The sequence below is a fragment of the Lagopus muta genome, chromosome 2, assembly GCF_023343835.1.
Source record: "Lagopus muta isolate bLagMut1 chromosome 2, bLagMut1 primary, whole genome shotgun sequence".
In the NCBI taxonomy this organism is placed as follows: domain Eukaryota; kingdom Metazoa; phylum Chordata; class Aves; order Galliformes; family Phasianidae; genus Lagopus; species Lagopus muta.
The window spans coordinates 27,230,033-27,246,449 of NC_064434.1; the positions used below are offsets into that span (position 1 = coordinate 27,230,033).

A 16,417-nucleotide genomic window follows, 5' to 3' on the forward strand; every position below is an offset into this window, starting at 1 on the left:
AAAGTTTTATTACCCAGGCTACAAGAAGGCATGTACCAAAGCATACAAGTCATAACTGGGATATTGTATGCAGTACTGAAAAGGAAAAAACACAAGATAATAGGGTAGATCTTATACTACCCAATTGGAAACAAATAAAATCTGTAAATACCAAACCTTAAGAAATATCATTTCTCAGAACACTAGGTGCAGTTATTTCTTCAAATAGCACATACTGAGAAGACACTATCCTGAGAACTGACTGTTACTTTGGAAAACATAAGATGGCTTTAAATCAACTAGCTCAGCCTGATAAGCTACGGCTCCATATTAAAACATAGTTTAGACATGCCTTTAGATTTCAATCATAATAAGCAGAAAGAAGCCAAGGATTAACAATATCTGAAATTATATGCACAGTGATTACAGAAAATTGAGTTTAAATGCATCTAGCAAGAGATAAAATATAAGATCAAATGCAATGACACAAAATTTTAGAAAGGCATTCAATAAAATGGTATTAGTCAAGATAAAAAAAAAACAAACACAAAACAAACAAAAAAAAGGAAAACAGTGGTATTAAAATTAAAGGTAGTGGGATCATTAGATGTGGCATTCACGTTGCTTCCAAACCCAAGAATATTTACACTGATAACTATGCATATGGAGGAGAGAGAAATGAGAGGGGGAAAAAAAAAAAAAAAAAGAAAATGAGCTGCAAATCAGCAAATCAGTGAAATGAAAGGATTTCAGACACTACTTGAGCTAAGTGGGAACTGTGAAAATCTGCAAAGGCAGCTGTCATGAAATGAGGGAAAGAATCATAAGCTGTGACAGCCAAGAAGTAAGAAGGAAAACTGGGAAGAAAAGGTATCTGCTGGAAATCAAGCAGTTAAAAATATAAAAACAAATTAAAATAAACCTCTTAACTATATCAAAAGCAAGAAGCTTGTAAGAGTCACTAGGTCTGCTGGGAAATTCAGAGAATAAAGACAGCAATTAAGGAAGAGAAGGATGTTGCTAGGAAAATAGAAGATTTATTCTCAGCAACCTTCACAATAGAGGATGTTAGGGAGATACCTACTCTTTAGTAATAAAAATGAGGAACTATCAGTTGAAGAGGTGCTGGAATGAATCAATCATTTAAAAAGCAGGAAGCCACCAAGACTGAAAATTCTGAACAAGAAGTAGTTGAGCTATGAAAACTCTAATTGAAAAACAACTCCAGTACTGGAAGGTTAGAGAGAAACAAATGTTTTGCATATATTATTAAAAGGCTTTAGGATGATTTGGGGAATCAAAGATTCATAAATCTTGCATCTGTACCTGGCAAATTAAGAAAATAAAACACTTGGATGCTCATGAGATTATAGCTCTTTGTAAAGGAAGATGATGTCTCACCCATTTGTCAGAATGGTTTCAACACATCAGTAAAATACTGCAGTGGTCAAAGGAGAACCAACAGACATAATTTATTTAAACTTTCTGGAGGTCTTGACAATGTTTCTCTCAAGAGACTGATACAAAGGAGAGGCAAAGACGGCTAACTGTAGGCCTCTGTTCAGTTTGGCTGATGATTAGAAGACAGAAGGAAGAGATTAAAATGTATCAAGGACTGAGCATGATAAGGAAAAACAGTGTTAACATAAATCTGTGCTGATCTGAACTACTGTGTGCAGTGCTGGTTTCTACATCTCAAAAAGGTATTAGAAAACTAGAAGGACCTGAAAAGAAAGGTGGCATGAGTGATGGAAGATCTTAAATAAGCTTTGTGGAAATAGGTTGGAATAACTGGAAACATTTTAAAGAGGAAGTTTAAAGAGAAATTTTAAAAGGCACGATAAAAATATGTGAAATAATTACTAGAAGCCAGAATTTCATTTCTGCCTGCCTTAACATGATGACACACAATTAAACTTCGAGGCAGCAAATTTAATGGAAGTGATATATATCAGGTTTCACATAGTTTATATTTTTACTGTGAGCCTTGTTCTTTGAAAATACTGAGACAGGAAAATGTAAGACTGAAAATTACTGGACCACTTATGCAAATAAACAAGAATGGATTAAGTTAAACTAGTGAATAGTATTGCAAGTGAAACTGAAACTTATTTGGAGACTTATACAGATCTCTAATTGCTGGAGATGAGCATGACACTTCATGAAGCCAAATCCTCAAAAAAATCCCTGTGCTGAGTCAAAGGTCACTGTCTGAGGCAAGAGTGCTGCACAGGCCTCAGATCTGCTTCAGACTACTATGACTCACACTTCCATAGTCAATATTGCATTAATTTCATTGTTTCTAGCCTAATGTGGCTGAATGACAATACTAAAATATTTGAACTGATTAACAGAATTTCAAAGTTCTGATAAGTCTTTACTGAGGAAGATATATAAACAAAGAAAACAAACAAGCAAGGAAATAGTTGACCTATTCAACTTGAAAATCATCAACCAAATGAAAGTTTGTTTGAAATTTGAAACAGGACATCGTTTTCTTATGAAAAATCAACTTTTCAATGGAAAACCAGTGCTTTCTCTAATTTTTTTGTATGTTTGTTTTTAAATAGAAACATTTAACCACCCCTACCTATCAGTTATGCTATATATTCTTGAGCACCATCTACTGGTACTGCATCGTTAATTATTTATGAAAATACAAAGCATTTTAATACAATTCCAATGTAATCACAACTCTCTTGCTTTTTAAAAAAAGATCTTTCAATTGATAATACGATATAATCTAATATTTATTAAATGTGTATTCCCTCTAGAAGACACAGAGAAAATTAACAGAGGTTCAATTCATTTAAAATCTGAAGTAAGTAGGGAAATGCAGTATTTCTTAATTTGTAACGCACTGGACTAGGAAGTAAACATCACTCTATAAAACAATTTCCAATTTACACTTGCTCCCAGCCTGTCTGAGGGGAGGGAAGAGGAAAAAAAAAGTCTTTTTCTTTTCTTCTTGGTTAGTTATTTATCGAATTTTGTAATAGCTATGATGGCCAGCATCTTCCATATTACTTCTTTGCTTCAGACTAAATTAAATAACATTTCACTTGGGATGGTCATACCAGAATTGGTTTAATTTTTTTTCCTGACTTATAGCAGAGGTATAGCCTTCTTGTAGAAATCTGGTGTTATTCAGCAGAAACTGTGATGCAGACAAAAAAAATCTGTGCTTGCCAAAAGGGATTTTGAATGGTCTTCCATGTTGGAGCAAATCAAGATGTAGGGAACAGATTGGTGCCACTATTATGTGAGTTAAGAGGCTTCATAGAAATGACACTCTATGCTTACCTGACTCTATAAGCCATGTTTGTTACCATTTTTGTGCATACTAAGGTGACATCTAAGTCAGTAACTGACTGCATAAAGATGTAACCAATTAATCGTATGATATGATAGGGGAGAATGATCATAGAGGATTAAGCTAGAAAATTAAAGACATTTAAATAAATTCTTTGTTGAAAAACCATCAGTTTTCAGTGATGGAGATGATCTTTTATTAGCCCAAAGAGAAGAAATGCAGGCTGAAACAGTGACCTTGACTTGGAAAGAGTCCTGCTAAAGATGACAGCAGTTGAGTGACAGAACAGTACATCCTCCAAAGCCAACTGCATTAAATTATGGCCTCACTTTTACAGTTTGCACCAAAAATCTCAATGAGTTCCAGTTATAATTGTGCTACGCTCACTAAAACCTGAACATGAACTTAAATCACCTAGCTACAAGGACTGAGATAGCAAAGATCTTAAACTGCTACTGTAGGTGTCAAGAAAAAAAGAAGAAAAATAAAAGCAACTAAGCAAATCCTTTAATTTATTCCATCCAGCATATTAAATTTAGTAAGCATCATTTTTTTCACCCATACAGAAATTACTTAAAAATATTACTCTCAGACCTTGTTCTTAGTTTGGATCAAACCCAACCTTTCTGAAACAATTGCATCCACTCTAGAAAGCAGCACTATAAATTTAGTGTTCACACTGTGTTGTGCCTATTCCCACAACACTGTGACTGAGTGACATAACACTTCTTTTTGGTGCCTTCTTACTTTCTTTGTAGTGCAGACGGCACCACATGTGCCATGCTGTTCAGACTGTGCTCCTGTGAAACAGTATGGGATTGCATCAATACTTTACTCACAGGTTGCAACAGAGGTTCAGAAGCTGGAACTGCTCAGTGTTTCTGGACAGTTGATGTAAGTTCACTTCTGCTCTACACATATGAACACATGAACGTATGTACCTATAAGCTAGAAGCATTCCAAATACAAATGATCTGCACGACCAGTTTAAAGACATGTATTGCTACATTTCTATTTATTTATGTTTCATGAACTTGAACAAATCCTGTATTTTGCTTCTAGTTTATCAAAATACAGACTTTTGTTTCAAATGCACCTGTGTGACACACAGCATACAAACTTTCTGAATTTGGCCTTACTGCAAGGATGCAAGCACACACAAGTGGATGACAGATATTTGAGTAGTTACCAATGGTATCACTTATTTTAGAATGCACAACTGATTGTAGCAAGTCTTAAGAAATCTGCAGGCTGTTCTGCACCTACCACACTTCCATTCAACTTGCAGAGTTAACATACAAGTATGTGCAGCTTGCAGCCTTTCTCCCAGTTTGCAGACAAGAGACCAAAGAGTCTACACTTCCAGATTCCTTTCCAGCACTGCCATGTCTTCAAAGAAACAAAAAGTAGAAGATTAGGGCTTGGGATATCCAGGCAGTTGCTTGCTGTACAGTGTGTATTAATTTTCATTTTTACTGGCTGGGACAGCTGAGGCTGTTCAGCCAGGAGAAGAGAAAGCTCCAGGGAGACCTGATAGTGGCCTTTCACAAGGGGGACTATAAGAAAGAAATGTTTTCAAACTAAGAGAGAGGAGATTTAGATTGGATATAAGGATGGAGGCTTTTACTATAAAAGTAGTGAAATACTAGAACAGGTTGTCCAGAGATGTGGTGGAGACATTCAAGGTCAGACTGTGCAGATAAGCAGGTAACCTGATGTAGCTGTGGGTGTCCTTGTTCAGTGCTAGGGAATTGGAGTAGATGGCCTTTAAGGGTCCATTTCAACTCAAACGATTCTATGATTCTATAAACTGCAATTTGCCAATCCCATAGGAAACAGTTCTAAGAGTTCATTCAGGGTGGCTTCCCCTATGACTTAACCTCATGTTATTCGTTTACAATGAAAGGAATGAAAAAGGCTGCAGTGTATGTACACTTTGATTTGTTCTGCTCACATCAACCTGTCAGTGAGTGGAATTACTCAAAGTATTTCAAGCAACATGGTAATCATCCACAAATATCACAATGTCACCGAACGTGAGACAGTCTGATTATCCCTAAGCCATAAACAGTTCAATTTTCATTGTGCTATATTTGCTGGGTATAGATCATACACATTTCTCATAGTTCCCTTGGTTTGGACATATTTTTTGGTTTTATTTTGACAACAGAGGCATGGGCTATTTATGTTTGTAAAAGCCAGCAAGGACATAGTTTACAGCTTGTACCTATGGAAAGTACAGTAAAAAGCCATAACCGTGCTTACATTTACTTTGGTCAGAACTGCTTTGTGACCAGCAGTACTTCTGATGAGAATTTGTGCAGTGTGTAATTGTGGTCATAAAAGCCCCGTATTACTGGAATTCAGACCTTTCCGAGGCTAGGGTGGCAGTGGACAATTCCTTGTTCTAAGGAACCACTGCCTTGGGCCATGTCCAGAAGTTTAAACTTCGGTTTCTCAGAACCAGGCAGCCACATAACGTGTGGACTTCAGGAGCACCATTCCCTGAAGGGGGGGAGATGGTTTGTTCCCCCGCCGAGAGAGCGGCGGGATCTCTCAGCAGCTGGCTGCGAGCCGCGGGCTGACAGCTCTATGTATTAAAATGTCATCTCCTCATTTTCACACCGGATATCTGCTATCGCGATCTCGCACGCCGGTGGAGAGCCCAACTCCAACTGCGAGAGACACAGACAGAAGGCGAGGGAGGAGGGAGGCACGTTCAACCCAGCGATACCGAATTCACGGGGGCTGGGGGGGGAACCTCATCCACGGTGGCACGGCACCTTCCGCGAGCATCCCCGTGTGCCGGCCCCACCCGCCGCGAACGGGGCCGCTGCCTCCTTGCAAACTCCGCCCGCAGCGCGGCGGCCGCGACCGACAGCGAGAATCCCCGGGCGGGCTCCGGGCTCCCACACGCCGCGCAGTGCCCAGGCGGCGGCGGCGGCGGCGAAACGAACGCCAGGCAGCCGCGATCCAGGCACAGCCTTATCCCCGGCGAGGAACGAAATACGGTGTCAATCGCAATCTCGCTGAGAAAATTGCTATTGTTCCAGTCAAAGGCAGGCGGCAGTTTGAAAGGGTTTATCCTCGGAGCGCTGTATCAGTTAATCTGCAGCGCGGAACCAAACCGACAGCTCTCGAGGCTGCGACAGGGGGGGCTACGCTTCAAAAGAAGGAACAAGAGGAAGGAGATCAAGTGCGGGTTTCCCGCCCCCCGCCCTCCCTTCCCCGCCGCCCTCGCTCCCCGCCTCTGAGTTTCCCTTACGCCGGGGCGCAGCGCTGGGAACCGAAGCCAGGAGAACCTCCCAGGCGCGGCGAGCCGGGACGTGCTGGGTGCCGGGCACACGCACACTCACACGCGCGCACACACACGCGCGGAGCGAGGCGCGCCGCCACCAGCGGGCGGGGAAGGGGCGCGCGCGGGGGCGCGCACACACGCCGGCCCCCACGGAGCTGGCACACTCACACGCGCGCACACGCGGCGGTGGAGCCGCGCTCGCTCCCGCCGTACTCCCTGCGCGGCCGGCGCTCGCTCCGCTCCCCGCCATCGGCAGCCAAGGACCCCCCCGCCGCCGGCCGGCCGCTGGTGCCCGCGGGGGGAGGAGGAGGGAGGCAAGAGGAATAAGCCCATTAGTAATAACAGCAACAGAAAAACCCACCACATCTGCACTCGCGCCTCAGTCCTTCTCTCAGACCGTCGCCTGCCTGGCATCGCCTCTCATCGGGCTGCTGTGCTGAGACTTTGTTTCAAGTAAAAAAAGAGAAAAAAAAAACAACAAAAAAAAAACCTCCGCTTGCTCAGCCACTTCCATTTTTCCCCCCTTGCAGTCTTGCTGGTTTGAGGTTGTGGTATTTTTGGTTTTTTGTCGGCTTTTTCATTTTCTTTTTTTTTTTTTTTTTTTTTTTTTTTTTTTTTCCCCTGCCTTCATGTGGTTGGATTTGGCGGATCCGGAGCCCGAGCTGCTGTTTTTCCGTGGTGGGGGTGCGCGAGGCGTGCGGGGGTTTTCTCGCCGCTTTTTTTTCTCTCCTGCTGCTTTTTTTTTTTTTTTTTTTTTTTTTTTCCGTGTTGATTTTGAACCGGAGCCGGGGAAAATGGGAAACGGTGCTTCCGACAGAAGGGGAATCTCTCCATCACTGGTGTCGGGACGTGTGCCTGTGGTGCTAGAGGTTTAGAGAAATAGCCTGCCAGCTTTCGGAGTGGAAGGTAAGGGTGCCCGGGGCATTTCCATCTCCCATTCCCGGGGATTACGAGCGGAGAGCTTTTAGTTTGGGATTCCGGGGAGGAGGCGGCGGAGGAGGGGGACAGGCTGTTGCTGAAGGATAGAGAGAGGCAGCGCATCCAGCATGAGCCCGGCGTTCGGCTCAGCGCTGCAGCTGAAAAGTTAGCGAAGTCCGTTTGGCGACAGCTTTGCTTCCCGGAGAGCCATTTCCAGCGAGACCGAGAGAACCTGAGGTTTGTGCGCGATGGGGGCAATTTTATGGGGGGGATAGCAGGGGGTGGGGGGGAGATGTTAGGTTAATAGGAAGTTAAAATAAGAGAAGTCAGTGGGTCTTCTGCTGAGGAAAAACAAAAAATAAGTGGAGTGATGGCGCCGTCTATGTTCGGCTGAACTACAGTGTCACATAGAAAATCAGTTCAGGGAATATCCGTCCAAACTCAGCGCCCGTTCGCTTTTCAGCAGAGAGGGTTCCCCCTTTCTCGGCCGGGCAGCCCTGAGCTCTGCGGCCTCCCTTGAGCTTCAGCCGTCATGGGGAAGGGAGACCTTTCTAAATCGGGGTGCCTAATCCTTGCAGCGAGCAGCTTGGCTCTCGCATTCAGCACTACTGCGAACTGCTGCCGGCACGCTCCGCTCGGGTGTGTGTGTAACGCACTGGGGGAATGGGGGGGATTCAGGCGATGCTGTTTCAGGGGCTCTGCACGAACAAACGCATAACTAAAATGAGGGCTATTCGATTATGATTCCTCATAGAAAACAGCCGAGCACTGCAGACGTCTCTATTTTTTCTAATACAAATACCACAGAGGATGAGAAAAGTCAGAGGCTTTTTCCTTTTCATATTAAAAAGCAAGTAAGCCCCCTTTTTGCTTTCCAGATTATAAAATTAATCCTTTTTCATGGGTGGAACTCCTAATTTAGACACTTATTGTCACATCAGCCTTCAACGCCTACACCATCCTGAATAACACTGCGCAGAACTGCATTGCCTGCAAAGTGCTTCAGCAAAGGGGAAATTGTTTCCAGAATTCCCTGTAAGTTTCTATTTTTTAAACCTCAAAAGCTGCACCAACCTTGTTTGGAGGAGGAGGACAGCGTTATTCACTGAGATGGATGCTCAGAATGAGAAAATCTGATCCTGTGGATAGAGCTGGCAGCAGCTCTGCTTTTCTTTTCTTTCTTTTCTTTTCCTTTTTTTTTTTTTTAAACCACAGCTATAAAGAGGGTCAGAGTTGGTGCTGCTTTGCCCACTTCAAGATTCTGAGTTTGAATTGCAATCTAGGAGATAGGAAAATCTCTTCAAGGGAGCTTAATCTGGTGATTTGCTGTGTGTTACGCAATGGGAGGCAGAAGATGCCTTGCTGTGTGGCAAGGAGATGAAATGTGAGGCACAGGCACACAGCACAACTCTGTGACCGTGTCTGTGTGTCTGTCTGTCTCTGCTCACAGAGCAGAAGGAGCTGCAGGCTAGAGTTGGGGATTGGCACCACTTCTGCTGCTCACCTTTGAAAGCACATGAAAAGCTCCTTGTTTGTAAGGGATAAGCAACTTCTCAAAGGTTAATGCTAAAAACGTTCAGTCTAATTTTGGGGGGGATAACATTACTCAGGTAAAGATAACTGAGGTTCACTTTATTAACCTAGGCCACTGTTAGGAGAACAGTAGAGGCTTTAGCGCTTGACAGATGGAATAAAACAGCTTTATTTGGTGATGCTAGCAGGGTAAATGTAACATGCCTTTCATTACCAAAGCACACATCTGCAAAACACAGGGGCTCATCAGAGAGTATGAGATATTCGAGATATTCATGATGAGAGGGCAGCAAGATGCCCAGCACAGGGCCATATGTGCAGAGGTCCTGTGTAGCACTGTGTAGAGCTAATGTGTGCAGACAGCAATATAGTGATGCATTTTGTATATCCTAAAAGGCTGTTAACACATTCAAATTGCTATCTGGAAATGCTGGCACAGCGTGGTGTCAGACCACCACCACTTTCATCTGTCTGTCTTTGCTGCTTTCTCTGATAGTCCCAACATTTTATTAATACATTTATCTCAATATTTCCTGCCTGGGAGTTCTTTTTATAGAGACCTCTGCATACCAGGTGGCCACTGTGAATTCATGCAGGCATATGGGAGATAATGTTCCATCTGTAACAAATACTAATTTGTGCGTTTTTAAATTATGGCTGTAATTCCTCATAGTTACTTACCAGACTTAATAGAAAAATAATATATAACAAGAGATGCTGCAGGTTTTCTTAATCTCCTCTGGTGAAATTCCGCATGTGCAGTCGCATGTGCACACGCATGAACACAGCAGGGCCACTTATTTACTTCTGGAAGAAATAAATAAACAAATTGCCCTGTTCTCAGCCAGTTGGGCGAGGCGTTGAGATTTTACGCAGCTTGAGCAGTTCTGGTCCACGCCATGATGATTCCAGCATAGACAGGAGAGGACATTCCTATTAATAAACTAATAGATGCTTTCTTTTTTTTTTTTTCTTCTTCTTTTTTTTTTTTTTCTTTTTTTTTTTTTTTTTTAAATTTGGCTGTAGAAGATTGGGCTGTGGCGATGCCACGTGATGGCGCTGTTCACACAGCAGCAACGCGATCCCTCGCGTTATAAAATAAAAATTACCTGCCCTTCTTTCTGAAGGGCTCTATCGGCAAGCCCGACAACAGCTGGCTCCAGTATTGGAAGGAGTTTGGTTTTCAATGCGGGAAGAATTCTACTTGCATTTTTATTTCATTTCATCTCCTGCAGGCCAAATGACATAGGATGAAGGCTGTTCGTAATTTGCTGATTTATATATTTTCCACCTATCTACTGGTTATGTTTGGATTTAATGCCGCCCAAGACTTCTGGTGTTCCACGCTGGTGAAGGGGGTCATTTATGGATCATATTCTGTAAGTGAAATGTTTCCTAAAAACTTCACAAACTGCACTTGGACGCTGGAAAATCCAGACCCGACCAAATATAGTATTTACCTGAAATTTTCCAAAAAGGACTTCAGCTGCTCCAACTTTTCCCTCTTGGCTTATCAGTTTGATCATTTTTCCCATGAAAAAATAAAGGATCTTTTAAAAAACAACCACTCCATAATGCAGCTCTGCGATTCCAAGAATGCTTTTGTATTTCTGCAGTATGATAAGAATTTTATTCAAATACGTCGTGTCTATCCCATCGATTTCCTAGGATTACACAAAAAGGAAGAAGACCAAAAATCCTTCTTTGAGTTTTTGGTGTTGAACAAGGTGAGCCCAAGCCAGTTTGGGTGCCATGTGTTATGCACTTGGTTGGAGAGCTGCTTGAAATCTGAGAATGGGAGAACTGAATCCTGTGGGATCATGTATACAAAATGCACCTGCCCTCAGCATTTGGGAGAATGGGGAATAGACGACCAGTCCCTGGTGTTGCTCAATAATGTGGTGCTGCCCCTCAACGAGCAGACGGAGGGCTGCCTGACCCAGGAGTTGCAAACCACTCAGGTCTGCAACCTCACCAGAGAAGCCAAGCGGCCTCCCAAGGAAGGTAGGTGCAACTGTGGGGGGGAGGAGGACGGAGGGGGGGTGACAATCCTATGCCCTGCTCCACGTTTCTCTCTGTGGTGCTCATATTTGTATGACTTGCTCTCCACTCCAAGGGCTGGAGATGATGTGCACTCCCTTAGGGCAGGGAGGGCTGCATTCTTATTTCAGAGCTGGCCAAGCCTTGGGCACATAGTTCTGCTGAGTACTGTTGGAAGTCCTCAAACACAGGTATGCTCAGTTGTCAGCCCTCTCTCACAGCAATGCCAGCAACCACACACCACCTCACTTGCGTACACTTCACTGCAACATCTCGCTGAGACCCTTGACTTTGGAAGAGAAACATTTCCAAAGGCATGCAGGCAAACTCTGTAAAATACCCAGTGATTCACCATGCTAAGTACTCCTAGTGCGAGCTGAGCCAGACTTCAGCAATGAAAAACTAAACCAAAAGCAAACGTTTTTCTCCAGGGCAAGCACTCTGTGATGCGTTGAGGTGCTGCACAAGGCTCGTTGATCTGCCAGGAGCCCTGCAAAGGGGCTGCAGGCTGCTGCAGTGCCCCTTTCCCAGGAGGCCTCAGCTAGAGGAGATGGAGGCTTTGCATCTGAGAGGGGGTGGGTGGATGTGTCAGTCCTGACAGCTGCTTCGTGTCCCCCTTGGAAAAGGTGGAATGGTGGGAAGGCAGGGATCCAGCAGTGAGTGGCAGCTCCTTGCCCTCCCCTCCCCTCACCCCTCCCCCCTTGCTGTGGCTTCCTGATGTTCTGGAGAAGTATGAAGGTGATTTTGGGAGGAACACTGGAGGAACACTGCAGGGAGATCAGAACGTAGGTTGAACCCAGAGAGGGGTGTCTGAACGTAGCCTTTGTACGTGCGGTCCTTCGGAGCAGTCGTACAGGGACAGAGCAGCCAGGGGGTCTCTGCCCCTGCGTCAAGGGATAAATCACCCAGCCCGGAGTGCTGCATTTTAATGCAGGAAGTGTTCCCACTCTCCTTGTTTTCTGCACAGCCACAAAGCTCCCAGTCTGCTGCGAGGCAGCGCCAAGCTCCCAGCCCCCCTCATAGAAGTGGCTTTGTGGAGGAATGTAACATTGACACGTTGTTAGGAGAGGATTTTCTTTAAGGGCAGCCAAGCCCCAGTGCTGTGGGAGAAGAAAAGCTGAACTTGCTCCAGCTGCCGCCGTGCCAGCGGGGCTGAGAGGGACAGGAGACACTTCTGGTGCCCCGCAGGTCTCTGCGAGCACCTCACAGCTCGGAGCGATCCGAAACGACAGGGAATCTCCGTTCCCGTCACCTCCCGGAGAGGCGGCGGGAACGGCATTTAGCGTCGCTTAGCGCTAATTAGAGCTAATTAGCCCCCGGGAGGCCGCGGAGCCCAGGGCGAGCAGCTCCCGCGGGGCACGGCGCGACCCAGGGATGAGGACCTGCCTTCGGGTCCCTGGGGAAGGGGACAGAGTGACAGCGCTGCCGGGTGCTGGGGCCCGTCAGACCTCCCGCAAAAATAGGCTGAATTCCAAAGCCTCCCATGTAAAACATCCATTTGCTGTCCTTAGCAGAGAGGACAGAGAACGCTTTAGGGCAAATGCTCTGTTTTTTTCTTGAATTCTCAAACATGTTGGCAACGCGTTTTCTTTCCAGTCTCTGTCACGTTTCAATTTTTGTCCCTACTTGCGGCTTTCCCTTGATTCTTGGGTAAGCAGCATTGTTACAGAGAGCAGCAATTTTATTTTTCACTTGTTTAGCCCGGTATTTCAGTGTTTTGTGCGTGAGTGTGGCTGAGAATTTTAAAAATAATAGAATTGTTTCATTGTTTTATTTACTTATTTTAATGCTTTGAAAATTGTTCATTTGGTTATTACTGAAAGTAGTGGTCGGTTATCACACTGAGCCTCACAGTGCTTCTTGATAGCAATATACTCTTTGTCTTCCAGTTCAGTATTTGAAGCATTTTTTGCCTTTTTGGAATGTTAAAAACTCTGCAAGAGAGGTGTATTTGTTCATTTTCTGCAGATCGGTTCATATTTTTCAAGCAGATCTGTTTGTGTGAAGCTGGCTTGTAGTTCAGTTGGAGGCTTTATTGAGGGATCAAAATGTAGAATACTCCTACCACAGACATTATGCAATTCATCACTTGTGTCAGTAAACATTAGGCAAGAAATGGGAAATTTGCTTTTACGGATAATCTGGTTCAAGTTAGATCAGCATAGGTAGTCAAACCCAGGTGACCAATGGCAGAGAAGTGTTTCTTGTTGCTGAAATTCATAGTGGTGACAGAAAGTGCAGCTTTATTAGCATAGGTTGAGTTTTAACAACAGCAGTGGTTGTTTGTCACTGTGAGAGAGCTCTGGAGAGAGATTGCGTTTTAAGAATTTGTGAACTACTTTGAGGTTTGGTACTGACATTGCCTAGCAAGGGCTTCTGGAAGGGAATTGCAAAGACCTGACAGCTTTCTACAAGATTATGCATAACGTCCCATCCTTCAGATTTGCTTTCATCAAACTTGACGATATGAAATGCAAAATCTTTTCCAAAAACTATTTCCAGCCCCTTTCAAGAGCCATGATGTAAATAGAGAATATTTAGATTAAAGCTTACTGGTCCTTTTATGAACCTCTGAAGAATTTTACAATTTTGAATATGATAAATGGCTTAGGAATATGGATGAAAGACAGTATTTTTCCTTTTCAAATATATGCAGCATTTTACAAAAGATGTGACAAGTACACAATGGATGATTGTGTTTCTAAAAGTGCTGAAGAGTATTCAACAATTAAAGGAATTAGGTCAAAAAAGGAGGCTGTAACTATTTTTTTTTTTTAATGGTTTGGAAATACGGAGTTTAATCACCATGTCTTCCATAGACAGATCATCTTTGGTGTCACTGATTAAAGCAATATTGAAAACCACCACATTTTCACTAAGACCTAGTTTCATTATATCTTGATGCTTTTCCGTAGCCTTACATCTGAGGTGCTTAGCATGGATCAAAGCACTGGCAAATAGATCTCAGTGAACACTCTGGCAGGGGCTCGAGTCTAAGGGCTTAGGGGAATTTGCCCTCTTGATCTGCAGTGCTGTGATTGAAGTTTCTCATGAAGTTTTTGTCAATATGACGGGGCTCCGTTTCAACTTCTGTGGACCAGTAAACCTTTGCATGAAGTTATTCCATGTGAAGTTATACATAGTGATAATAAAAATGAAAAAAATATACATTTTCTAATTGTGACCACTACAAGGCAGAAATGTTATTGTGTAGTTGGGTTTCTTTATTTTAACTGCTGACTTAGAGAGATGCTTTGTTTTGAAGTTTTCAATTGTAAAACAGTTAAAGTAATTAGCTTGTTCTCTTATATTCATCCAGAAGAAGAAAGGAAGAGGGATGGGGGAGATAGTCACATTAAGTTACATTATGGAATGTAGCATAGGTCTTCTTTGCTACAATTCGTAATGCTGCATGTCAGTATCTCAGCATGCAGCAGCTGCTGGAATTTGTTTGTTTGTCTGTTTTCTGATTTCAGGCCTTAAAACAACAGAGATCTCTCAAAATATTCACTACCAGTGTCCCTTTAGAACTATAATTTAGGATACATTGTTGCATAACAGCAAGATGCAGATAGTTTTGTATATTTTCATGGTATATATGCATTTATTTTCATGCTGTTCCATGAATGCTTACCTCTTGTTGCACGCACTGAAGATGAATTTCTAATTTTCACCACATAGTCCCCAGAGGCGAGTAGCTGGCTGGGTAGTTTGGACATCTCCTCTCAAAAAAATCATGCAACACGTTATAGCATGGTTCTATTAGAGAGTTTACACTGTTAAATCAGTGCAGAGTTTGTCTAGAAAGATCAAAAATTGCAAAATGGAGTCTAACATCTTTCCACGTCTACAGTTATATTTAAAAATATTTGACAAATATATAAAAGCAACATTCATAAAATCCCAAATAAATAAATCTGTTTTACAAAATAGTGTAAAATAATTGACAGATTTGTAATAATTTGTATATACTTCTTCATGCAATAGGTCTTTTATATAAAACTTCAGAGTTCAAGGGGTCAAAGGAGAATGAACTCTAATGCAAGGACAGGGTTGTTTTTTTTTTTTTTTTGCACGCCTTGTTCCCTGCTGAAAAAAAAGAAATGTTTCAGAATCTCCTGTGGATTCCAGTAGGCTTCATGTAATGCCCTTTTGGACTTAATGTGCTAAAAGAAAAAGATCACCCTAAACATTTATAATCTTTGTACAGATTTGGTTACTCTGGACTACTCACAAGAGAACACTTTATCAAAGCCATGACAGTTTGATTTCAGATCTTCGCTTTTTTTTTTACGTGATGCACTTTACAAAATGCATCAATGATCAAAATCTCTTTTAAACAATAAGCCCTACCTTTGTCTTCAAGGATTATATGTTATTATCATTAATAATTGTATTTCAGTTGGCAGCGTATTGATCTGTTTTACTTCAGTAAACTGTGAAAGTTCTTGCTGTTTTGATGTAAAATTTAGAACTTTGTGTGCAAGACTCATCAGTACTTCATATATAACTTCATATGTGTACTGAATTTAGGATACATAACCAATATCTTCAAAAAGAAATGTGCCTTGATAATAGCCATTGCAGTAGCTTTGTTTCCAATTATTTAAAGGTTTTGTTAGTAAATACACTTCATTATGTATATCCATCTGAGTTGTAATTTCATTGATATTACAGATTGTATCAGTGTTTTGTTCAGGACTTCTCACACTGAGGGAATGGCATATTATTTATTTTGGGAGGAAACATCAGTTCGCTGCAAGAGTGTGCTCTGCCTTCAGTGAGATCACAGGTGTGTTATATGGATATGAACACTGGTTTTTCTTGGGCTCATTTCTTGCATAAAATATTGGTAACTTCAGTGAAACTTCAGAAGCTGCTTTGTAACTTTGGCTGGTATTTTTGTTCAACAAGCCACCATTTTTGCTTGTATTGAACCATTATGTAAACAAAATGGAGACCTGCTCTCAGCTGGAGACAAAATGCTGTTAAATGTCTCCACTCTGAAGACCACAGTATCTAAATAGAAAACAGTGATAAAGAATGGGAAGATATAAAATGAAATTAAGTGTTGAGACTGAAGTCAGAGAATACATGAATTAGGAACATAATTCCAGAATTAGGAACAGCTCTTCCTGCTGGTTCTTCTGAATTCAGTAGCACTGAGTCATGTACCATCAAACATTTCAGACCAGTTAGGTATTATTTTTTTCCTTTGCCATACTGATAAGCTGCGCCATTTGTCCTCAGATACTTTTATCACACTTAGGTGGCCAGACTACACAATGTCTTTGCATCATTTTAGGCCTTGTCCTTGCATGTCCTTTAGACTAATG

At 42.4% G+C, this 16,417-nt stretch overlaps 1 protein-coding gene across 9 annotated transcripts in view; it reads left to right on the top strand.

Annotated features, from left to right (window-relative positions):
• The first annotated feature begins 7,371 nt into the window (after positions 1-7,371).
• ADGRB3 (adhesion G protein-coupled receptor B3) overlaps positions 7,372-16,417 on the top strand; it is a 459,396-nt gene continuing 450,350 nt past the window's right edge. For 3 of the 9 annotated variants that reach the window (XM_048936524.1, XM_048936532.1, XM_048936533.1), the window contains exons 1-2: positions 7,372-7,496; positions 10,068-11,045. In XM_048936524.1, the coding sequence (XP_048792481.1) occupies positions 10,292-11,045 (754 nt within the window). In that variant the 5' untranslated portion in view covers positions 7,372-7,496; positions 10,068-10,291. Of the gene's footprint in view, positions 7,497-7,631; positions 7,746-8,386; positions 8,544-10,067; positions 11,046-16,417 lie in introns of those variants that run through there. The other 6 variants (XM_048936529.1, XM_048936530.1, XM_048936526.1 and 3 more) reach the window with 6 other exon arrangements.